The 25,275-nt window shown below is 35.4% G+C and overlaps 1 protein-coding gene across 2 annotated transcripts; it reads left to right on the forward strand.

Annotated features, from left to right (window-relative positions):
* The first annotated feature begins 357 nt into the window (after positions 1–357).
* Positions 358–23,509, forward strand: LOC132545153 (pre-mRNA cleavage complex 2 protein Pcf11-like). 2 transcript variants are annotated; one of them, XM_060208829.1, is made up of 15 exons: positions 358–598; positions 6,437–6,565; positions 11,096–11,278; positions 12,244–12,426; positions 12,714–14,398; positions 14,566–16,898; positions 17,395–17,451; positions 17,841–18,031; positions 18,316–18,383; positions 19,064–19,247; positions 19,439–19,481; positions 19,971–20,113; positions 20,457–20,549; positions 21,035–21,070; positions 21,360–23,509. In XM_060208829.1, the coding sequence occupies exons 1-15, from the start codon at positions 446–448 to the stop codon at positions 21,711–21,713; spliced, it is 5,835 nt and encodes a 1,944-aa protein (XP_060064812.1). In that variant the 5' UTR covers positions 358–445; the 3' UTR covers positions 21,714–23,509. The 2 variants fall into 2 exon arrangements, with proteins under 2 accessions (XP_060064812.1, XP_060064813.1); XM_060208830.1 differs by having other exon boundaries at positions 12,247–12,426.
* The last annotated feature ends 1,766 nt before the right edge of the window (positions 23,510–25,275 follow it).

Raw genomic sequence — 25,275 nt, forward strand, 5'->3', positions numbered from 1 at the left:
TTATCATCCACCCGGAAGTAAATATACTTTTGGATACTCTCTGACTTTATTCGTCAATCATTGCTATATTGGAAAGAATAAAAATAAAAGGAAGAAAGTTTCATTTTTTTTTTGTTTGAGACAACATCGAATTGAAAACGCTTGTGTTTTGAGTTTCCGAAAGTTATCTTCCACTTTCTGTGGAAATTTGATATTTTTCATATAAATTTGAAAGCACGTATGCCATCTTATAATATAACAAAGATGTTGATTGGCACACTCACCGAAGAGTAACCAATCACATGTCGCCTTACAAATATTGACGTCATCGATAGAAATTCGCCATTTGCAATGTACGAGGAACAAGGAAGGTTGTGTGGAGTGGCATTTTGTTTTTCATTATGAACATTTTTGGCCTGTGATTACACCATTTGTGTGAAAGACTTTTACTAATTCGTACGTGAAGATGGAGAACGAAGTTATCAGCGACTATCAGTCGTCCCTGGTGGATTTGACGTGCAACAGCAAGCCGTTGATCAACATGCTGACCATGCTGGCAGAAGAAAACGAGCAATATGCATCGCATATTGTCGAAGTGATCGAATCGCATATAAATCAGGTCTTCTATTATTTTTTCGATTTATAATACTATGGTTATAGCAATATAGTCTATTTCGCTTCGTTGAATTGAATGATGTGTTAGTCTGTATAGTCGTTCTCGTTGTTCACCCTGTTTAGTCACGTGACTGATCACAAGAAACAGCTGTTCATAAATTAACAACTTCGTTTCATGCTTATTTTGCTATTTTGTAATGTGTCTTTATTTGTTTATTCTAAAGAAATCTTCTTATCCCTTCTCTACTATATTAATTTGTTTTTCAGGCTATATATTGTTGTCTTTATGAGTACATATCTTTGGCATTGTATATTTATTGTGTACAACTTGCTGATATATGAATAAAGATGACATTGCAGTGTCTGTATTTTGTTAACAGTGACGCTTATGATGAGCCAATAACAGAATGGAAAGTTTCTTTGAGAAATCCAATGATAATTTTAGGACTGGAATTTTTTGAATTTGTAACCATTTACATATCAGCAAATCCAGTTACCATATGTGCATTTCATAACTGGATTATGTACCTACTGACAGATAACAGTGATCAATCTACATGTCAGTCTTGAGTCCTGGACTTATGGAATTTTCATGGAACTCAGAAATACTTTAAAATTTGCATTGCGGGACCCATTGTTTTAGCAATATTAGCATAAAGTTGAAAAGGACTCATGAAAATAAATTGTGGACTGATCACTGAGATAAGCAAAAGCACTGGTGATAACTAATATAAAGTTAAAGTATCCTTGATATATCACGTGTGACTTGTCAATATCAGACTACCCCAACATACAGGAACCAACCCATAGACATATAGAATGCTAGTAATGTGACGTTTAAGGTGGAAGAATTTCTCATTCGTGAAATAATATGGCACAAGTATTTAAATAAAAATCTCCGAAATTTGTTGGCAGTATTGCAACTACATTAATCTAAACCACCAAATTTAAATCAATAATATTCAGAACCTCTTTGTGAGTGCAAGTGTAGTCAAATGTGTTATGTTTTTATTTAAAAAGTTAAAAAATCAATATTGACCGACTGCATTTCAGAGACAAAGTGGTATCATAAGTATTTTAAATAGAGTAAGTATAAGATTAAAATGCAATACTTCAAAAGATTGTTGGAACTGAAAGTTTGCTGAAGCAGAAGTGCTCATGTGTTCCCTTATAAGTTAAGGCTTTGCATAAAATTTGTAATGCTTAGACTGCATCATGTCTATTTGGTCAAAAAGGTTATCAAATACTTCTTACATGAATTGTTTAAGTGTTACTTTTCTGTTATAGGACAGAAATTAGTAGAAGTTAAACTAGCAGTTGTATAAAATTAATGCAACATCTCACATATAAAACATTATATTTACCCTAATATTTATGAAATTCTTGAAATAATTCTGGAAGACACCATGACTTGTTTCTTGCTATACTATAACATGTCTGGTTGAAAATTTGACTGGCCTGGACAGCAGGCCTCTGAACCATCACCCAAATTATCTAAAAACATACCACAGAATGACTTGCTCAAAACAGAGAAGAATTTTTCTCTTTTGATTAATAAAAAAATTTAATGCTGACAACTTCAACAAACTTTCCCTTTTAAACTGACAGTGTTGGTTTATATTAGTAAAGTTTAATTGCATACTTAGATGAGGTCTGTTTTAAAAAGTGGAATACATTTATTTTCTGCTAAGCTGAGAAATCTTAGCATAATTCTACCTAACTTATTTTGAAGAGAACCATAAAGAAAGTTATGGTCACTTAGTCTTCAATTGTATGGATGGTTTTACCAACAGAACTACTGCAGTGTAATTGATGTTATTGTGTTATGAAAAATAATTTGTTTGAAGAATAAAAGAAATGAAGAAGATATTTGATGAAGACAACTGAAGAAGTGATGTGATGGCGAAGACCAATGAAGAGGTGATTGATGTGGTCAGCTGTGACAGAAATGCCTGAGAGATGATGAGGTTCAGTCAAGCCAGATGGTGAAGAAGACTGGAGAGTCTATGATGTATATGTTCTGTTCACACTTGTTCATACTTTCTGTATTGTTGCTATGTACTTGTGTGTTTTCCCAGCTTAGCGGTTTTAGGGCAGTGATCTAGCCCATTATCATTTGTTTCTTTCTTTTTTTCGCTGTAAGATTATCAACTTTCATGTAAGTAATTAGTGAACCAGATAAATATATATGCAAAAACTTGAAATTTTTTTAAAAGTTGTGATTTAATTGTTTTACTAAAACCCCATGGGAAAACACTATTTATATGGTCTGGTGGTGAATCCAAGGAGCATTGTCCAGACTTTGTTTGTGATCTGCAGTAGTTCTGATTGTCATGTCATCCATATCATAAAAATTGAAGTCAAGTAGTAATTGAACATTATTCATGCTCAGAAAAGGTAATGGCAGTGCCAACTGAAACAGATTTCTTCTCTTAAAATGACAATTTAATCTATAATCAAAATCTAATTTAAATGACTTAAAACGTTTCATGAACACAGGAGTACAGTTGGTTTATAACATCTTCTGAGACCCGGTTGGTTGTAATAAGAAAACCAACTTTGATATGTGAATAATTTGCAATAAGGACATTCTCTTTTACTAATGAAATCATTGGATGTTTACCTTGCGTACTCGTGATATTTGACAAAACATGACATGTAGTTTGAAGTGATACATCGAGAGCACAAAGGGTATGAGTAACTGCTAGTTTAAAATCCTTCCCTTCTTCCCCTCATAAAAGAAATCATGTGACTTATCTCGCCATAAATTATCTACTTTCATAAGCTTATGAAGAAAATTGCAATTTCATGTGGGGATGAAATGCACTGGTCCCGATACAGTTTGAAACCTTTATGAGAATAAATGGTTTGTACTAGTTATTGCTGGAACATTGTATTCATACTAAAATATATGTTTTCCTGGTATTTATCATGCACACACCGCATTAGTTGTGAAGACTTCAGAAAAAAATAATAAGTATGCACACTAAAAGTAGTCTGTACCAGTTTGTAATATCAGTTGGGACTTGATATTCATCTTGTGTCCAAAGAAAATGTTGCATAATCTGTTATTTACATTGTGGAATCACAGCTAACAGGAAAGTACATGTCGTGCTCATTATGACCATGGTTACAAAAAAATAGGTTCCTTAATGAGGGTCACTGAATGCAACCAATGTACCATCTCTCACAAGTTACTACGCATACTTAGAAAAACATTACTTGTGTATTATCTAGAAATTACTGTAAATGTGAATAGCTAGTACATGGCACTGAATAAGTGATGGACATGATGAAAGCATACCAAATGACATAATCACTGATGCAGATTTTCCTTGACCTTTATATGACTACATATGCTTTAAAGCGATCATGACAAGCTGACAACAATAAATCTAGACAGAATCGGACCATTTTGATAAAAATCCACATGTCCATGTTCTCTACAATATTTAAACATCAAGATTCTACTAATTTAGAAATACGCACTTATTCTGAAAAAGTTTTTAAAGGAAATGTAAACTGCATCTGATGACATTTATTTTGGAGAATTTATTTCATTCCTGAATGGATATACTAATGTAATGTATATAGATCTGCTTTGATTTCTATACATGGGTCAGGAGGGAAATTCTGTAATATGGAATATTTTTGGCATGGTCGTATGGATTTTTGTCTAAATTTGATCCCTTACTGTCCTCTGTACAGTAATTTTTGACTTGAATTCGCTGTCCCATTCAAAGACACAGATATACATACCGGAGTGTAAATTCTGTGTTGATAGCTGTAGACATAAAAAGACGACTCAACCAAAGGAACCAGGTTTCCTGCTTTCTTCAGCCCCGTGGCTGGAATGACATGGACTGTTATATAAATTTTGAAATAAAGATTTTCAACAAATTATTTGTCAGAGTTTGATATTCCTTGCCCACTGAATTTGGCATGATTCTGAATATGGTTGCAGGGATTTTTCATGTCTCTTATAAGCATATTTAATAGATTTGTTGACCCTCTAGAAATTTCTAAAAAACATACCATATTTCATGAAAATGCAACCTTTTCAGGTTCATGTCTGGAATTTCATTCACTTCTGGTACCCTAGATGCATGGCTTTTTTTCCTTGTCGGTCCATGATGTATCCATTTTCATATTTGGTCATTTTATAATGAATAAAAAAAATGTGTGAATGTGTCAAGCATGCAAAGTATTGAAATTCTGACCCATTTGGAAGTAATGACTTGGAAAAAGCCATGCAGTGTATCAAACATTCATATATACTTGGATCATTCATTTAATATGTAATGTATTCATTCTGGAATCAGAATCTATCTCAAACAATCTAAATATTAGAATTTCGGACACAGCTTGATCTGTAAATTCATTTTCAATTTCAATCATATATGGTGAATAATGGTGTAATTTTATCTGCTTCTGTGTAATGAATGAATACATTACATAGACATCGGAAGATACAAGGTAGACTGTAGCTTCCATATGGTACAAGTGAATCAATTGATCGCAGACTTCTTACTGTAAATTACTGGACTGATAGTATACAGAGGGTAAAAATTGAAGAATTATGATTTGTGAACATATTTTGACATTTGCATTGGTTATCACGATAGTTTGCAATCCATAGTGGAATATTTGAAGAATTGATGGAAATACATCAGGTGTACTGATAAGCATTATGTGCTTCAGACCTTTGACATGTTGAATGAGACACAACAGACCAATTATACATGATGTAACATTTCCATAGCACCATACTAGTAATTTTAGTAATGGGAGAAATTACAACAGTGTATATGTGAATTAGTCAAGTTTTTGAAAAGTTTTGTAATTAATGATCTAGTTAATGAGGTAGTTGGTGTTACAAATTGGAAAATGTTCACCATTAATTGGTTGTGCACTTTCAGGGATCATTTTGTATACAAAGTGGTATTTGATCTGGGGAAAAAAGTTTTGCTTTAATTTGGTAGCAGTCCATAGTATAGATATATACAGTGATATTCTGGGACTCCGCTATTTCAGCCAGGACTTGTGCTTTTCAGATGGAACTCTGGACTCACCTGAAAAAATCTTTTTAAAAATGCAATATATAACAACTACTAAATTTATTTACCTATGCATAGGAAACATTTGAAAGTGAAAGAGATTTATTTGTGAAATAATTTGTGTAAATGGAAAGTTTTTTTGGGGGAATGAAAAGGTCATAAACCAAACAACTTGAAACTAAGGTTTGATACCTGAAAGTGTGCACTCAGAATGTTGTACAGCCAAACATGACATCTGACTGCCCAATTTGAGTGATTATACTGGATTTATATACAAACTGGAGATGTCCAATATTTCTATAGTATGAATTGATATTGACCAATTCAACAAACGATGTTAAAGAATATCTGATTGCAAGCGAGAAAAAGAAATAACAGCATGCCAAAGTTTTCAAAAAAAAAAGTATTCATAAGTAATTGTAGTTCAACATTATTGAAAGTCATTTTAATGATATACAAAACTAAAAAGAGAAAATTTCAAAATAATCCTGTTTTGGTAAGTATAAAGTGCAATATTTTCAAAAGAGATTAAAACGATTATTTCTGATATCTTTCAATGGTTTAAATCTCATATCTTACAGGTAATGTAAAACATAATTTCATGTTGTGTTTAGAACAACATGGAGGGGAAGAAAGAGTGGGCTGTGGGAGCCTGGTTTCAGATTTTACTGTATATCTTTTTATAGCTGTGCTTTCTCATTGCAGATTTTCAAGGTCTGGACTGTTTCTGGAGATGAAGAAGGATTTATGTCTGTATTTCATGTTTTCTGTTTTTGTATTAACAGGCGGATGAAAAGAAGAAACTGCCATCGCTCTATCTAATAGACTCCATTGTCAAGAATTTGCCCAAGACCACATATCCAAGTCTTTTTTCTCACAACATTGTCTCAGTGTTCTGTGGAATGTTTGAAAAGGTTAGCATCCAGTGTCATCCTCACATGTAACACAGTGTACATAATGATTCATCATGTTGATCCTTTGAAGACGAATGATGTCTTTGAAAGTGTTTGACAGAATGTTTCATTGAAAGAATGAGTGAATAAAAATATTTCATAAATATGTATGATGTATATATAATCTAATGGATAATATTGAATCAATAGGGATTTGTGCTAGAAACTGCTGTACAATTCATGTCAGAGTTTTGTATGAGCATATGTCCCTTGAAATTTTTTACTGCATATCTATTCATGCAAGGTATTGACCTGTTGTAATATGATTGGGAATGAGAAGTTTTGTCACAGTGAGGTAGCATATGTGCCGCAGTCATTTAGAAAATTATTTTGTAGGGAATTATATTTTATTGCAAGACTCTGAACAGATAGTTGTGATGATACGAGGTGATGGGAATGTCAGTATTGGTGAAAGTGAGGAATTTCTTTCAGTGAATCACTTTGATAGTGTTTTTGGTATGTTGGAATATTAATAAAATGGTGTTTGAATCTTGTGTTCAATACATTTCAAGTCTTGAAGCTTAATGATTTGAGAGAGTTTGAGTTTGCATGTCTTACAGATCCTTTTTAGAACTAACAAAATGCATTCAGTAAAAATCCAAAAGAAAAAAAGCATTGTATTGAAGTAACTTGTCTAGTCAAACTAGCATTAAGAAGTTTGATAAGGAAATTATGGCAAAAGAATATGGAAAGAAATTTTTTTTAAAAGTCCGATCATTCTGATACCATGTACCATGCTGAACAGAGGAGAAAATGTTCATTAGTATTCATCAATCATCATGCAGTAACACATTTCATACTGATAATCATTTCTGTTTTGAATATAAGGAAAGAAAGAAAAATTCCATGTGTTAGTGCAAAAATAAAGTTATAACGTGGATATGATGAATCACATTTCTGAAAATGTTCTTTTGGGGCAATCAGATTTGTCTTTTGTAGCCTGCTAATTGTACAAGTAAATGGACCCAGCGATTCACAAAAGAGTTTGAAAGGAAAGTAATAAAGGTGAAAAACTAGCTGTTCATATGAGAAAATCAGAGAAAAAAATCCAACTTTAATAGAACCAATAAAAAGACTAAGGAACCTCTTGTTATAAGTTTTTATTGTTCTGCTGTTATTCAATCGACTGCATGCTAAGTTATACAAGCATTTGTTTCCAGAAACCTACAATCTTAAAATCTTTCCGATATAATTTCTTGACATGGAAATGATGGGCAACTTTCATTTGACAGTTTACAGCCAAGTCATTAAGGTAAAATCCTACTTAACAGAAGTATGATTTGCTACAAGGGTCCCATTATTTGAGGAATCACTCATCTCTTTATCTTAATTTTATCAATCTTTTCTTGTTATTTGCTCACCAGAGACTCCCTGTAATGTAACCTTTCATACAACATGCATGAAATGACAATGAATTTAGGATTTCTGTCTTTTTCTTTGGTCTCTTATTATGAATTGATCTAAGGAATATGTCAAATCCCGCTTATCTTTGAAAATAAAGAGGAAGTCAGGACAGGAAATGCCTAACCTATGAGAATATTGGTAAAACAAATACTTTTTCAGAAGAAAATGTTCTTTGCATACTCTCTTCCATTTCATATTTGAAATTTTCTTCTATGACTGGAGACAAACTATCTTTTCAGGATACTTGGTTTAATTTAAATTTATTTTCTTTCCTTTTCATGGAGATATCAAATGGAAATTGAGATGTTTAGTATGAATTCATCAAATTCATAAATATATATATGAGTAAAGGAATCCTTTCATTCCAACACCATCACATGTGACATTGAAATTGTGTTATTATTTAACTCGGTACTCTGATAATGTTGTTAGATTAAGCTATGATACTTTCGTTGAGATGGAGACATGCCCTTCATCTTGAGACTATTATGGAACCTGCAGGTATTGAATTGAAGTGGTAAAATTGAGAAGAAATAAAATGAAATTTATGTACTTTCCTGAGATTGCACACACTGCAGTACATGGTACATTTGTTTCCTGGTGGAATATAAGTCTCAGTGTATGTACAGGAAATTGTACTTATCCAGGAGATGGACTGTGGAACAGATGGAGAATTTGGTACTTAATCTAGGACTTGCCATTTAAAGGAAAGAAATTCTTGTTATATTCAAAATGAAAACACTAAACGATATGGCAGTGTGGTATGTTTACAACAAGTCAAATAGATGAAAGGATTTCTAAATCAGAAATGTAATGGAGTCAAACTTACAACAATCTGACCATCACTTCATGGATTTACTAACATTAAAGAGCAAACAATTGTCTCTTATCTCTGGATGTTTGGAAAACAGCTGCCTTTGCTCAGGAGTGAAAATGTCCACGGGACTTGTAAAAAATATTTAAGTTATTTTTTTCCAGTATTCGTATCTGTCATCTGAATTCATAGTCACAGTTAATTTCTAATTCTGAAATCATCACATCTATCAAATATAATATCCAAGTTGTCAGTTCTGAAGTAATTGAAAAATCTTGAACCACTCATTGAATATTGGATCCAATTTCGTATGTGCGGTTATCACCTTGCAGGACATTTTGTCTGAATTCATGCACTTTACATACGACTCTAATTTCTTTTCCTGGTTATAAAAAACAAGAAGAAAACATGCTGTTTTCATTGTTACCTATTTATCCTTCAAGGAAGCCTACTTGGATATTGCCTGTTTATTGAAAGTATATCTCATTTTATGTTCAGAGTTAACACTCTTGGTTTATGTAGTTGAAAAAAGCTAATACATGATATAGTCTTGTATCAAATTTAAAGTCATTGCTCTCATATGGCCTCTGCACATATCGGTTCAAGACCATTAAACAGGTCAGTTTTATATCCAAGATTTTGCCAACTTTTAGCACTTTTCAGGTTTGATAACATGACACTAGGTTTATGATCCTCCACCTGACACTTAATGAAGTTTGACTGTTCAGCAAACACAATTCCATTCTAACTTGCATGTCCTTAACAGCTTGTCTTTCAATTATTGACACATTGTGGAGGTCATGATTTTGAAAACAAACACTTTAACTGGTCATTACATAAGTAAAACTGGTCATTACATGCAAACAGTACAACTGGTCATGAATTACATACAGTACAACTGGTCATTACATACAAACGGTACAACTGGTCATTACATACATACAATATAACTGGTCATAAATTATTTGCAGTACAACTGATCATTGATTGAATACAGAACAACTAGTCATTAGAGTACAACTGGTCATAAAACTATAGGCAGCACTACTGGTCATAAGTTATAGGAAATAAAACTGGTCATTTATTACCTGAAAGAAAACTGGTCATCCTTACATACAGTACAACCGGTCATAATTCATATGCAGTAAAACTTGTCATCCTTACATACAGTACAACCGGTCATCCTTACATACAGTACAACTGTGTAAATGGTAAAAAAATCATTGCTGCTTAAATGTTGCACAAATATCTGTACAATACTTGTAAAGTATGAGGAAAACCATTAAATCTGTTTCAGGTTGAGGTAAAATCTATTCAAGTATTTAAGATTGTTAAATTGGCTTTGTAAGAACTTTTTCAGGATATCAAAGTCTGTTGTTCTGGTCAAATTTTTGTTACCCATATATAGGTGAATGTGACATGCCTCCAAGAGGCTTGAATAGTTGGTGTTCTTCCTGTATAACAGATTTTGATCAAACTTCACATAGTATTGTCTCCCCTGGTTAAGGTCAAGGACAAAGCCATCACTTCTATCACCAGATATTCTGTTTAAATACAATTTGAATGATATTGCTATACATTGAGGTCAATTTCAGCTATGAAACACAGGTCATCATTTTAGTATTAATTGGCAGGTGTCTGTTAACCAACAGTATCGTGAAGCAACTAAGTTAAATCTTAGAAGTGATCAGTATTCTGTCAGCTAAAGAATCTTTGATTACCGCATTTTAAATGTAATAACTGATGACGAATATTAGCTTCAAAATAAATATTATTTGAAAACAAAATAATAATAGACATTTGTTAAACTTGATGTTGAAATAATAATAATAGAAAACTATGGTATACAGTTGTTGTTAGAGTATTAAATATTTGTATCACAAAAGTGATCAAATGATTAAATATTTGATTATATCTAATTTGGAAGAGAAGATATCTGTTCATGTTTTGCAGAAAAAATGTTTGTAATATGATGTACAGGATAGTCCAAACTGGAATATCAAATTCAACAAGGATGCGTGGGGGAATGTGTTGATCTTACATGGTTGTGATGAATTTGATATTCACATTAGGAACAAGGACAAAAACAAGAATCGGTAAAATTAAGGAACTGCGATGATTTACCATTACAATTTTTTTTTTTTTGAGGGAGTTGGGCAGAGGGGGTATTGATCACCATACCTCTGCAGGATGACTACTAGAAGGGTGTGTGAAACTAAAATTGCATTTTAATTTATAATAACACTATCTGGTGCTCTGGTTGCCTTCGCTAGGTGGATGAGAAAACAAGACAATGTATGTTCAAAGTACGACAGACGTGGAACGAAATATTTCCAAATAGGAAACTATATGCTGTAGATGTACGAGTGAACCTTGTGGATCCAGCTTGGCCGATCACTGCCCAGCCACCTGTTGAGTCTAGTATCCATGTCAACCCAAAGTTCCTGGCTGCAAAGGTAGGCTTGGTTGACAGGTGTTGTATAGTACTAAATAATTACTATTCAATGTCTCCTTAAGATTTACACTTAAATGATAAATGGTAGAAATTTACTGGAAAAATATCCAACCTGTCATCGTTTTTGATATTAAGTGATCTTGATCAGCCTTTGATTTCACAATTTGATAGGATTATTTTGGGGAGGGGGAAGAGGTAAGTAGTTGCAGCATATTCAGGAGATGTTGGGAGGGGGGGGGAACATGATGAATGAGAAAAGTGAGAACAGTAATATTGCATAGCAAGTGTTCATCAATAAGCTGTTGGTGGCCTGCTCGAATAGAATTTCTTTTTTGTTAAATAGGTGTTTTACATTTGAACACTATTATATTGATTTTCAAAGGTTAGCACACAAAATAGTTTTTAAAGTTCTAAAATGTTGCTTTCTCGGCTAATGATCTGTCAATTCTTGTTTGTAAGAAACATAGTGCTAAAAGAGAATAGTCTGCTGTATATTGGATAATAAGTGTGATTCTCACAAGGTGACAAGACCAATATACTTACAGACAATGCAATGTAAGTGAAGTTGGAGGTATATTTTGCATTTTAAACCTAAATCCTGTTAACTGCTTTGTCACCAGGTCCAAAGGACCACGTTGGTCTTTGTAATTACTGTAAGTCACATTCTGACTAAATCTTGTAGGCTTGTAATCCAGTCTTAGACTGGATATATTTCAATTTCAAAATTCATGTTTTTAAATCGTTATGGAAATAACTTTTTGGTAAGATAAATAGTGGGTTTTTTTTTTCAGTTTTAAATGAAGTTTTTTGAAACAAAAGTGCATTCTGTACTAGTTATGGAAACTCAATTGCTGTACATTTCCATGAACAATTTGGACATTTCATCAAATGTTGCATCCACCTTGAATTTATCAGGAATTTTCACACATGTTAGATATTTAAAGGAAACAATTGTTATTTTAATAGCAGAAAGAAGAAGAGATTTTGGACGACGAAGATCTCATCATCCACGACACTGTAACTGAGGAACAGGAGGCGTTGATGCGCCAACAACTAATTGCTAAACAACAGGAACTACTCAAATTGCAGCAACAACGTCTCGAGCTTGAACTGAAGGAGACTAGAGCCAAACTAGATCAGCAAAAACAGGTAAGTTCAAGGATCATGGTTCGGTGCAGTGGAATCTGACCCCACAGTCTGTATGCTACACACAGGACTCTATTAATGAGAATTTAAGTCTCTAGGAGATCAAAGTTAGTGGTTAACAGTAATAGAAATATTTTGTAATTTTTATCCTAATGTTGGTCATTTTAAGTTGTTTCTTGTTGTATAGACTCGCATCACAGTAATCAATATCAGGATAATGTATTGGTGAATGTATTTACAGGACTAAAAGTTTTGCAGTACCAATAAGAATACAAACTTTTGTTTTTCAGCTCAATTCTGGTAAATCCCAGCCTTCTGAGGATTTGCCAATAGATCCAGTGGAGATACCGAACCCACCCATCCTTCCTACCTCAAAGTCCTTAACTGAGACCTCAGTACCTACTGTGACTAGTGCTCCTAGTCGACCCACCACCCGAGACCCCCGCCTAGCCTCCAGGGATCCTCGTTCAGTCCGCAGAGACCCTCGTCTTAAAGGCAAAAGTGTTGCTGATTCTACACCACCGCAGGTGTCAAAGTCAGAAAGTAGTCCTGCAGCTGTTGAGAATTCTGAATTGACCTCTGTACCTACTTCTATGGTTGTACCTACTTCTCTGATGGCATACCCACCGCCTCCCTTGCCAAACATGATGCCACCTACTGTTGCTGGGATGATGCCACCTGGCATGGTACCAGGATACATGCCACCTGTGATGAATATACAGCCACAAACAAATATTCTTCCTCCTGCAGGTGGACCTGGACGATCTATTGTGCTACCAGGCATGCTTCCCTTTCCCATGCCAACAGCTCGAATGGGTATACCAGTGCCTCCACCTGTTGTCAATATCAACAACCAGGCCATCCCTAGTAAAGAGGAAGATCCAAAGACTGATAAGCATAGTCATGAGAAATCAAACAGTAAATTGAGTAAAAGCTCTTCCTTGCAACATTTGTCTCAGAAATCCAGTACTGACCACAAGTCAAAGGATGGGAAGGAAAGTTTTAGATCAAGTCGTGATATGCGTGCTGATCGTAAACACAGCGATAAACGTGATACCAACAGCACAAGTGCTAAAAATAATAGACATTCCGAATCAAAACGTTCATCTGTGGAGAAAGATCGTGATCAAAAAGACAATAAAGATGGTAAGGATCGTAAGTCATCATCATCTTCATCTTCATCATCATCAAGTCGACGAGAAAGTCCAAGAACAAGCTACAGTAGCAGTGGTTCAAAAGAGGAAAAGCCTAAAACGAGAAATGACTCTAAAAGTGAATCAAAGTCAAAAAAAAGTGACAAGGATGATATCCGTCATAAAAGAAGCAGCAGAGATTCTGATGAAGATAGCAGGAAGAGTAATCGTAGTGATGACTCGGATGATCGGCGACGAGAAAGTACGCGCTCAACACGTGGTTCAAAAACTAGAACAAGGTCACGGTCACCAGTGAAATCCAAATCTCCAGAGCCAAGAAAATCTAAAAATAAGGCAAAGGAGAAACTGGACAGAGGAGAGAAAAATGAGAAAAAGCCTTCAAAGGAAGGAAGTAAAAAACTGTCTCCTTCGAAAAAAAGTAAAAAAGTAGAGAAGGGGGTCGTAGAAAAGACTACTGAAGAGAGTGAAAAAGTTGAAAGTGTGAAAGTAAAGGAAGAACCTGTTGACATGGATACTGACAACAGAGAAGTACCTAAGATAGAGGAGCCTGAGAAAGTGGAGGAAATAAAGAAAGAAAAGGTGGAGGAGACAGCTGTTGAACCCTTACAACAAGATGTGCCAAAAGTAGCCTCCCAGTTAGAGGACATGGATGTCGATGACCGACAGGTTCCCACTCAGACTCCGGAGAGTCTGAAGCGAGATCTTGAAGATAAAAAGGAGGAGAGTGATGTTACAGAGGATGGACCAAGTTCAAGTAAGAAAGCTCGACTGGAAGAGGAACCTGAACTTAGTACAGCCAAGGTTATGGATGAGGACCTCAGGTTAGTATTACCTGTGTTAACTAATGATACATAGAAGTAATCATCTGGAACTGGTTTTGAATGAACAGAATTAGTATGATATATAGATTTATTTTGTCATTGCTGATAATCATTTACAGCAACAATGCAATCCAATGAAGAGTAATATATTGTTATTTATTTTACAGCTCCTTGTTTGGGTCTGAAGACCAAGACTACAGAAGCCAAAGGGATGGCCCTGTTCCTCCAATGAAAAGTCCCTACCATGATAAGTGGATGAAGTTTAGAGAAAACCATCCAGGTGACTTTAAATATGAGTTGGATCTGCAAAAGGGTAGAGAACTGGCTGCCCAGGATGTGGACCACCGAAGAGCAAGTTCTGAATCTGACCCTCTGAAGGATGTGGATCATAGACATGAAGGATTCCCTCAGGATACAGATCTACGGTCGTCCACAACTCGTAACACCCTAGACCACGATGTACAAGACTACGACAACCGACCGCGTCCTAAACCCGTCCATATACCTGCAGCCCTACAGCTGGATCATAGGGAGGAGATTCTTGAACAGATTGAGCAGCGTCGGAGGTCTGGTGATTTGAGTCATGATATGCATCAGGAATTACTTCACCAACTTTCCAGATTGGATAATGTACAACGCCAGCAAGACCGGCTTGGGTTCACTGATAATGCCCAGAGGCATGGTAGTCCTATTCGTGATACAGACCGCCGCGGTAGAGATAGCTGGCAGTACAGATCACCACTCAAAGACCCACCCAACAGCAGATCCTATGAAGGGCGACCAGACTTTCAGAGACCTAGTAGATACAGAGACGGACCTCTCAAGGACTTTGATGACAGACATGGATCTGACCGACGACGGACACCTCCTTTAGATCATTCTGGTCCCCTGCGGGATAGAAACAGAGACATAGATATTCGACACGGTCCTGAATTTGGTGACAGGCGTAGACCACCTAATCACATGGATGGACCCAATAGGGACTATGACAGTAGACTTGGACCACCTAGGGACTTTGATAGACGACGTGAACCTCTAATGGATGCCAACCGTCCTCCTAGAGACTGGCAGGGACCAGATGGCCGTCAGAGGTCAGGACCCAACCGTGATCATAATCGAGACTGGAATTATAATGAAAACGGAGGCAGGGGCTGGCAGAATCAGGGTCACTGGAATGATGAGCCTGGCTATAGAAAGGATGGTCCCCCAGGACGGTATCATGACCCGCGGTCAAGGTATAGAGATGAAAGAGGTCCACCAGATGGCCCACAGGGTAGGAACGGACCATACAATGACAGAGGGCCACATATGGGTCCACCAGGACATAGAGGTCCAACTCATCAGCACCCATTTATCAAACGGCAACAATCCACAGACCCAAGGTGGAGAAGGATTGTTGGCTATCGGGGACCTGACGAAAATGAGGAGTTTGTTATTGACGGACGACCCTTTGGTATTGCTGTTGGACAACCAGCAAGGAAGATTAGGGCAGCTGGACGGACTATAGAAGTTTTTGCAGATCCAAATGAACGTGCAATTCGTCTGGATGGAGCTATTGTATACAGGTTTGGGGATATGGTTAGAGATGTAAACATTGGCCGTGTGAATGTTAAGATATTCTATCATGGTTTGCCACGCTCTATTTGGATTGACGGCATAATGAGGGAACTACGTGTCGATGCACCACCAAAAATTATAAACATTAAGGACAAGGAGCATACAATGCGCATTGATGGGCGAGATCTAATGATCCTGATAGACAATAAAGAAATGGGTGTAGTGGGGGGACCACCTAGATATGCCTTTATTGACAATAGCCGTTGTGAGTTCAGGTTTGACCCTCCTCCTCGCAAGATCTTAATTGATGGCAATATGTGTGAACTGAAGCTAGACAGAGCTATCCCCTGTATTGTAATCAATAACAAAAAAAGGGGAATACGCTTTGATGGTCCCCCGAGAGAGATCATTGTAGACAATATCAATTACCTGGTTCCTGTCGACGATTGTGTGAAAATACGAATCAACAACAGGCCTCATTACTTGGCACTTGGAGGACCAGCTCACGAGGTGATTCTGGATGGCAAATGGTTCGAAGTGAAATTTGGTGGGCCAGCCAAGGAGATCTCCTTAGGAAACCGTGTGATATATGTAAGGCTAGAAGGACCTCCACCAGAAGTAAAGATTTTGGATGAAATTATTGAAGAACCTGAATCTGTGCAAATGCGGTATGAGAGTGGCCCTCCAGCAATGCAAGATCCAAGACCCAATGGTCCAGTGCAGCACATGCAGCCCTCTGGGCCAGGACAACAAGGCCCTTCAGTAATGGTAATGGGCAGTTCCATGGACTCTCAGCCACTGATGCAGCAAGGAATGATGCAGCCACAGCCAGGACAGGTCATGATGAACCCCCTCCAACAACAACAAGTAGTGGCATCCCAGGGACAGCCAGGGTTTGGTGGTGTGATGCAGCAAAACCCAATGCTTCCCACACAAATCCAAGGTAAGCAGAGATAATATAACATGATGAATTTATTTTGATTTTATCAATGTAAGTGGTCAATTCAATTTTGAATGTGCATATTGCTCCATCATTACAGCCTACCCTTTTTCAGGAGGCTGAACCAATACACGTTTTAATAATGTTCTGCTAACTATCGACTTTGAATATTTCCAGTGAATTTGATTGTGTTTAATTCACTATTTACTGAGGTCTTGATATAACTTAGAAAAGTATTGCAAGATTGGCAAGTGATTTTAAGAATCCTTCAGAAAATGAAAGTTAACCTTAAAACTGTGCCAATATAAGAATCTGATGATTTTTTTTGTTGAATCATCGAAAATTGAACAACACTTAAATATAATGCAAAGCCAGGAGGTACATTTGAAATCTTTGAAAGCATATTTATAATAAATGCTAGGTATCTTATTTGTTTCAATGAATGGCATTTTATGTGGAGGGTGTATACATTCATAATAAGCAACATGTCTTGTTGCAGGTCTGATGCCTGCTGTGTCTAGCACAATGACCACTGGTTTCCCTAGTCAGGCACCAGGTAAGTAGGTCACTGTGACTCATCAGTCAGCTTCCATCTTCATCAGAATTCAATTCACACATTCACCAAGACCATTCATGTTTTAAAGCATAACTTCAGTTGTTTCTTGTTAAATAGTGTAATTCACAACTTCCATTAAAAGATGCTAAACACAAGCATGTTATAAAAATAAATCATGTTATATAACAAACAAAAAAATATAAATTTTCTGTTGGTTATAATTATTTTGAAAGAAAAACAGAAGTAAAAAAGTTTTCATTGTGAGAATTCTAATCATATCATTTAATGAATTGCAGCATATTTGCTTTTCAATATTTCCTTTAGCAGCATCGAAGATTCATGAAAAGCTTAATATTTTGTTTTCAATGAAAGTATGTTTTATTTCACAGTCCAACAGGCACCAACTAACCAGTTGAATGTAGACTCACTACTTCAGCGTCTCATGGCTACTGGTATCATCCCAGGCAAGGTCAGCAGCGACAAGGACACCACCGAAACAGCCGAAACGCCTAAACCACCGGAGATAAGTGGCAAAAATGTGAATAAAAAGACGACTGCAAAGGATAACTTCATTAAGCCAGTGAGTACAGTTTTTATACCGTTTTTATCATACTAAGAATGTTGTTAGTTGTAGTAAAATGTAGCAGTCCAATAGAGTTTTTTCTTTTATTAAGAATTTTCAAGTTGTAGCTGTTTTATTTTTTTAAGTGTCTATAATTTTAACAGATCATATTTAATTTCCATGATGTAGAAGTTTCATTGAAGATGATTTTAACAGACCAAAATTTTATTTTATAAATATATAAATGTACAAATTATACTCCTGGTGTATATGATTACAACAAAGAAACTTTTTTTTCACAGGTGTTTAAACAAGTTAAGATAAAAGATGTACCAGATCTGACCGAACTAAAGACAGAAAAACTGAAACAGTAAGTGTAATATTGATGAAACCAGAAAACAATAGGGCATCAGATTATACAATCACACTCCCAAGTGATGAGGAATAGAGCAACTTGGTATTGTTGACATTACCTGTTATATTGTTATATTTTGTTGACTTGGGGGGGAGGCTTAGTAGTTAGCAACTAACCTGTTCTTGGAAGACACAATAGAGTGGGGAAAAGACTTAATTGTGGTGAAATACGGTATGTCAATATGAAGAACTTAAAAAAAAACTTGGAATGATGAATTAGCGCAAAAAATTTTAAACAAACATCCTGGATATAATTGCATATAGCAGTAGGCGACCTTTTTTTGACCTTATAAAGTCCAAATCAAGACATAATTTATCTTATATATAACCAAGCTTTGCTTTATGATGATAAGACTAAGGTTGCAAGGAAATGTTTCTGGTATTACTTGTAACGATGTAAACAAGATGAGGGCTGCAAGGAAATGTTTCTGGTATTACTTGTAACGATGTAAACAAGATGAGGGCTGCAAGGAAATGTTTCTGGTATTACTTGTAACGATGTAAACAAGACGAAGGTTGCAAAGAAACAATTCTGGTATTACTTGTAACAATGTAAACAAAAAGTGGTAAAAGAAAGAACAGAACCCCTGAATAGTTATTTAATTGATATCAATCATACAAATCTGTTTTTTACAGGTTTCATGAGGGAGTTATACAAAGTCTGTTCTCAGGGATTCAGTGCTCAGCTTGTGGTCAGCGTTTCTCTGCTCAACAGACTGAGAGGTACAGGGAACATTTAGACTGGCATTTCCGACAGAACAGGCGAGACAAAGATGATGCTAAAGTCACTAAGTACAGACGGTGGTACTATGATGTTTCAGTAAGTAGGATATGATAATATGATATGTTGATGATGTTGATAAGTCATTGAAGAAATGTGATGAAATAGAAAGAAAACTGAAACTTCTTGAGTGTTACGTGCAATTCTAATCATTTTATTAGCAAGTTTTGACATTTAAATCAATGAGATTTTGTTTAATATATCTTCTGTTTTAATTTATTTCCTTGCAGGACTGGATAACATATGAAGAAATAGATGAATCTGAAGATAAAGGTAAAAAGTTATATATTTTCAGTATTAGTATATTTAGAGTTTCTTATAAAATTGCCCTTTTATAGTTGTCAGGTAAAAAGGATGGCAAAGACAATCTGGGGAAATGTTTTGTCTTTTTCTGGAAACACCATTTGGTATTTTACATTGGCTTACTGGGTCAATGTCCAATTTTAAATATACTATGTTGTTGTTTTTTTTTTTTTTCTTTTAACAAAGGTTCAAATTTTTATGTGGAAGTTATGGAACATAAGATAATTTTCTTTGCATGTTTTATTTTGAAGGTATCTTATGTGATTTTTTAATCCATTTAAAGAAAATTACCATAGCTGTTCATTTTATGTCAAGCAAAATCAAAGGCTATATTGTACACGAAGGATGAACTATTGAAAATTCCATGATGATAGATAAATGATACTTATTAAATAATATTTTACATTTTTCTGTCCTAAACATTCTAAGTTACATGCTTTCTTGTTTTTCTCCTCTCAGGTCGCAGTAATGTGTTTGAGAAGATGTTGGCTATGGCTTCTACAGCCAATGCCCCAAGTATTACCCAGGAGACTGTAGTGAATGCCCCTGAGGGTTCAGACATCATCCATTGTCCCCCAGCTACTGGAGAGGAGAAGGGAGACGTAAGTACTGAAGAAAAATACAGCTTTAATACATATATATATATCTATCATTCTCACCTTCTGTCTAAATTGTAAACTTTGTCTTCAACCTCCTGTTTCATGCAAATATGTTTGTGATTATTATTAAAGTATTTAAATGCTTGTTAATACTGTTTACCAATTATGAAACAATATTATAATCAATTCAGAAATCTTGCATGCTTTGATCTCAGATCTGTTTTTGACACAAGTTGTATAAGTAAGGTTTGTGATTTCATTTAAAACCAAGAGGACAGATATCTTTGATACTGATTTAGGATGACTTCAATGAAAGATTTGATGAGCATTCCAATATTTTTTGCAGATGTGTGAGATTTGCAGAGATCCATTTGAACAGTTCTGGGATGAGGACCAAGAGGAGTGGCACTTGAGGGATGCCATTCGTGTGGAAAACAAGGTTATTATCTATTTACAATTTACCTAGATTTGTTATTTATGTGGATCGAAAGCCATAGAATTACAATAAGGACATTTATATACCTTGTTAGATTTGAATGATCAAAATCAAACTTCAACTGTTTTGAAGTAAACTATTGTTGTACATAGCTTTTAATGAATGCCTGAACAGATTCGTCATATTTTTGTGGCCATCTGTCATGACTGTTGGGGTTAACTAAAGTTTCATGTATTTGGTGAGAATGAAGTCACTGCCTTGTTCAGTTCCTGTGTAGAGGATAATATTCCTAAAACACCGAAACTAGATAAAAAATTTGATGGACATGAAACTGAGTTTTCTAATGTTGAATTCTAACTTCAGGTTAGATTCTAACAAGACACAATTGAAGATATTTTAAATGTTAACTTAGAGTGTTTATTTCTCTAAGCCAATGTGTTCTGATGCTTCAATTAATGTAATATAAATATATGTTTACACTTTTACAGACATACCATCCTATCTGTTACGAAGATGAAAAAGAGGTCAGTAGTTCACTTTGTGCCTTAAGTATTTTCAATAACAGCAGTCCTAGCTTAAGTCTTAGCTATTTTAGTTGAAAATAATTTTCACTTTTTCAATTGAATAAGTATTTATACCTTTCATTAAGTACCAAGACATGATGTTTGGTATGTGACACCAGAATGAGTCGTGTAGTTAACTGATATTGAACTGTTAGAAAAGTTTAAAGATATAGACAAGAACTGAGTGAGGAGTTAAGAAGGAGAGATGGTATGTTCATAAAATCATAAGTTTGTGTTGATTTCCTTACAGGGCAGTATATTGGAGCCCACACCCACACCCATCAAGGCTCCTTTGGAAAACCCCCTTGCAAAACAGATTCAGGAAGAGGCCAATCCCATCATCTTACAGATTCGACAGGAGCTAGGTGAGCTTCCAGTCTCTGCCATCGACATGAGTAAGGTCAAGGTGAACAAGACCAAGTTATTTGTTCCAGAAGATGATGAAGAGGAGCCAGCAGCAGCAACAGAGGTGAAGGAGGAGCCTGTTCAAGGAGAGAGTGAGGAAGAGGAGGAATCAGAGAGAGACAGTGTTATGGCAATCATTAAGTCAGTGGTGAAAACAGAGCCTTCCTCTACTTTGGTGAAAACAGAACCCGGGCTATGACATATACTTGAGCAATAAACTGGGCATTTTCCAAGTGGATCAGTCAGGACCATCATCAATTAAGTCACCCATCAACATTTGCAGTGAGACAGAAGAAAATTGTGATTAAAGGCATTGTCTGTCCTGCATTACTAGTCAGATTATAGTCTCCATTTCTATTGCTGTACCAACTCTTCAGGGTCACATCACGTGAAGTATGATATGTGTGAAGGATTTTGTCCAGAATGTTTACAAAACCCCATGCTGTTGGTACAGCTTTCATCCACAGATTCCAAAGCATTATGTGATAAAATGGCCTTTACTGTTGTACGGGTAAAATATTTGCAAGGTCATTCAAAATTGTAAGTACAGCAGTGTTTGTATTTTTTTTTTATAATTGATAAATTCGTAAATATTTATTTTGATTACTAAGTGATTACAGTAATATGTCAACTAGTCCATACGCTGGAGTTCCTGAGGCAAAGTGTGAATATCACAATATTCTGTGTGAGGTCATGAGGAAATAGGATTTCTTCCCACCCAAGGCAGCCTTCATTACAAGTTTCTTATGGTAAAACCTTATATGGAAATCAGACTTTAGGAGTTAGGAACTCAGTGATTTACTCTCATTCTGTTTTGTGAAATGTATGTGTTTTTTTTATGAAGTAATTATCCTGTATTTATGAGTTGTTTTGTAAATATGCTGTACATTGTTAAAAATTAATTTTTTTTTCTTAATTATGGAATTTATTTTTCCAGTCGAAGTTCTAGATTTTAAGTGCTTTTAAGTGTAAGTCCAACATCCATTGACAACAAGAAGAAACTGATGAGCTCAGAGGTGGTATGATTCTGTTCCAAAACTGAAATGGGACAGATAAGATGTACAGATTTACAAAAGTGTTGAAAACTCTCAGCTGTCCTCCATTAGATTTCCTTAGTTATTTGATGTTACAGGGTAGTATTGTTTTTGTTTGTGTTTTATTTTGATATGTGATTATGATATTTAGAGGATGTTAAGGGAGTTTTCAATACTAAAGGGAGAAGAAAATCTTTTGTTCGTTTTCTGTCTCCTGATATGTTCTGTCTTTTTGTAAAACATACAAAGTTATCTGCTCTAGTGAACAGGTATCAGTTGTTTTCTTATTTATTAATGAGAGAATAGAATTGTAAATTTGCAAAAACGAAGTAATTTTCTCCGGCAAACTAATGACCTAACAATCAATACTTGCTTACAAGAGCAGATAACTCTGTGTTTGGAAACAATGGAATTGATAATTGAATTAATCAAACCCTAAGGGGATGTGCTATATTCAAATGAAAAGTTTGATGATGGTGGACAAACTCCGTAGTTTTTTTGTATGTTGACACTCGAGATTTCTGATTCTCAGGTCGCCTAGCTTGACCAGCACATCAAATGGTAGAAGTAAGGTATCAGTAGTGAAGTCTTCAAAGTGATAAGACAGCCTAAAAAGCATGATTGCTTTGTGCTTGTGTCAGTAACTATCCAGTGAGACTGGAATTATAATAGAAAATTATTGGAAATTTGAAGCAGTGCTTAGTGTAGATATATTGACGAGAGAGTTATGTTACATATAAAAAGCAGATAGCACTATTTATGATGTCCAAGGATTTATGAATTAGAAGCAAAGCATTTAGAATGTGGTTTAAAAGAAGTGCTGGTTGTTAGAATGTGGTCCACGTGTGATTAATTTGTCTGAATGTGTCTGAAGACATAAATGCTTGAAATAAATGATTGTATGGAGGGTAACTGCATAGTTTTATATATATGAATGGAAAAAAATAAACAGGTATACAAAAAACAAAGCTGATTGTTGTTATCATTTCATTGAGACAGGTGACACATTATATTGTCTTGTCTTCTGTCTGGTACTATTGTAACTTGTTAGTAATTGTCTGTGTGTGTTAGGAAGAGTATCTATAGACAAATGTTTACAGCAATAGGGAAGACATCAACGAGCAAGACAATTTAATACGAAAACTTGTCAATATCACAAAGAAAATTAACATATTGAAATAAGATATTTTCGGAACCAAGGAATAAATGTTATACTGTCTGAATATCTCACATAGATGCGATGACGAACAACAGAACGGTGTGGCAAGTCTGAGATACCAATTAAGGCTTACAAATCAGAAAATGGCACAACATGATACGGAGTACAAGTAACATGATACGGAGTACAAGTAACATGATACGGAGTACAAACAACATGATACGGAGTACAAACAACGTGATACGGAGTACAAGCAACATGATACGGAGTACAAACAACACGATACGGAGTACAAACACTTAGACGAATCCATAGAACTTGTCGACTCTTCAAAAACAACGAGCTCAAAAAGATGGTTTCGGAGGACACAACATGGTGAATCAAGGGACACGACAGCAACACATCCAACACAATCTATCAAACAGAATTCAAGTATTAAACGACACCAGCAACAATAAGCAAAAGAAAGTGAAACTGTCAATATATTTGCAAGTGACGGTACGACAGACAAACGAGAAGCCAAAACAGATACCAGTTCATTGCCCTTCATCTGTGCAGAAAAATCTCATCTAGGAAAATCTACAAACGATAATATCAGGAGTAAACAGACACACGAGAAACCGAAACCCATACCAGTCCATTATATATTGTATTAGATGACGAAGCTATAAATGTGTCTGAACCTAGCCCTATAGTATGTTCTATAAAGGTCTCATCGTTGTCATCTTGGTGTAATACATTAAATTTTGTAAAATATGATTGGAAAAAATCCCTGTATGACGGTAGTGTTAATAGTTGTTTTCTGGAGTTGGAAAATAGCCTGAAGTTAATAGAAATTACCGACGGAAAATGGAAAAATGTTTAACGAATGTATAAAGATATTACTTCAGCTATAATACAACCCTTTAACTCTACTTGGCTATAACAAAGTACAAAATTTACTTAAAACCATATTGGTCGAAAGAATTGTCAGAAATATACACTACTGTATAAGTCAAAAGACAAACACGGATAAATGAAGGGAAACCTCGAAATTTCCTGCAGCACAGAGAGTAAAACGTCTTTTAGAAGAAAGCCTCTGGGCCATTCAATAGGTCTGATCAGTTTAATGAAATAGAAAAATATAGTGAACTTGACCAGAATTTATTCTGACAGTTATACAAAGGAAAATCATGTAAAAACAGAGCACTTCAGATGGAAATGAAATACAACAATGTGATGTTACGAGACCTTGCAAAAACATGGGCGTCACATCTCGAAAATTTGTTCCATGGTAAATCAAACGAAGAATTAGACAACACTTTCCAAAGAGAAATTATAAACCGCGTGAATGAAATTGGGGAAAAAAATCATAACGAGGTAGACATATACCTGAATGATTGCATTACCTCCTCAGAAATTGTCTTGGTGTCTAAAGGCTTCATTACCTCCTCAGAAATTGTCTTGGTGTCTAAAGGCTTCATTACCTCCTCAGAAATTGTCTTGGTGTCGAAAGGCTTCATTACCTCCCCAGAAATTGTCTTGGTGTCTAAAGGCTTAATTACCTCATCAGAAATTAATTGCCTTGT

Source organism: Ylistrum balloti, unplaced genomic scaffold (genome assembly GCF_031769215.1).
Source record: "Ylistrum balloti isolate Yb309-2 unplaced genomic scaffold, AGI_CSIRO_Ybal_v1 Utg369830, whole genome shotgun sequence".
NCBI lineage: Eukaryota > Metazoa > Mollusca > Bivalvia > Pectinida > Pectinidae > Ylistrum > Ylistrum balloti.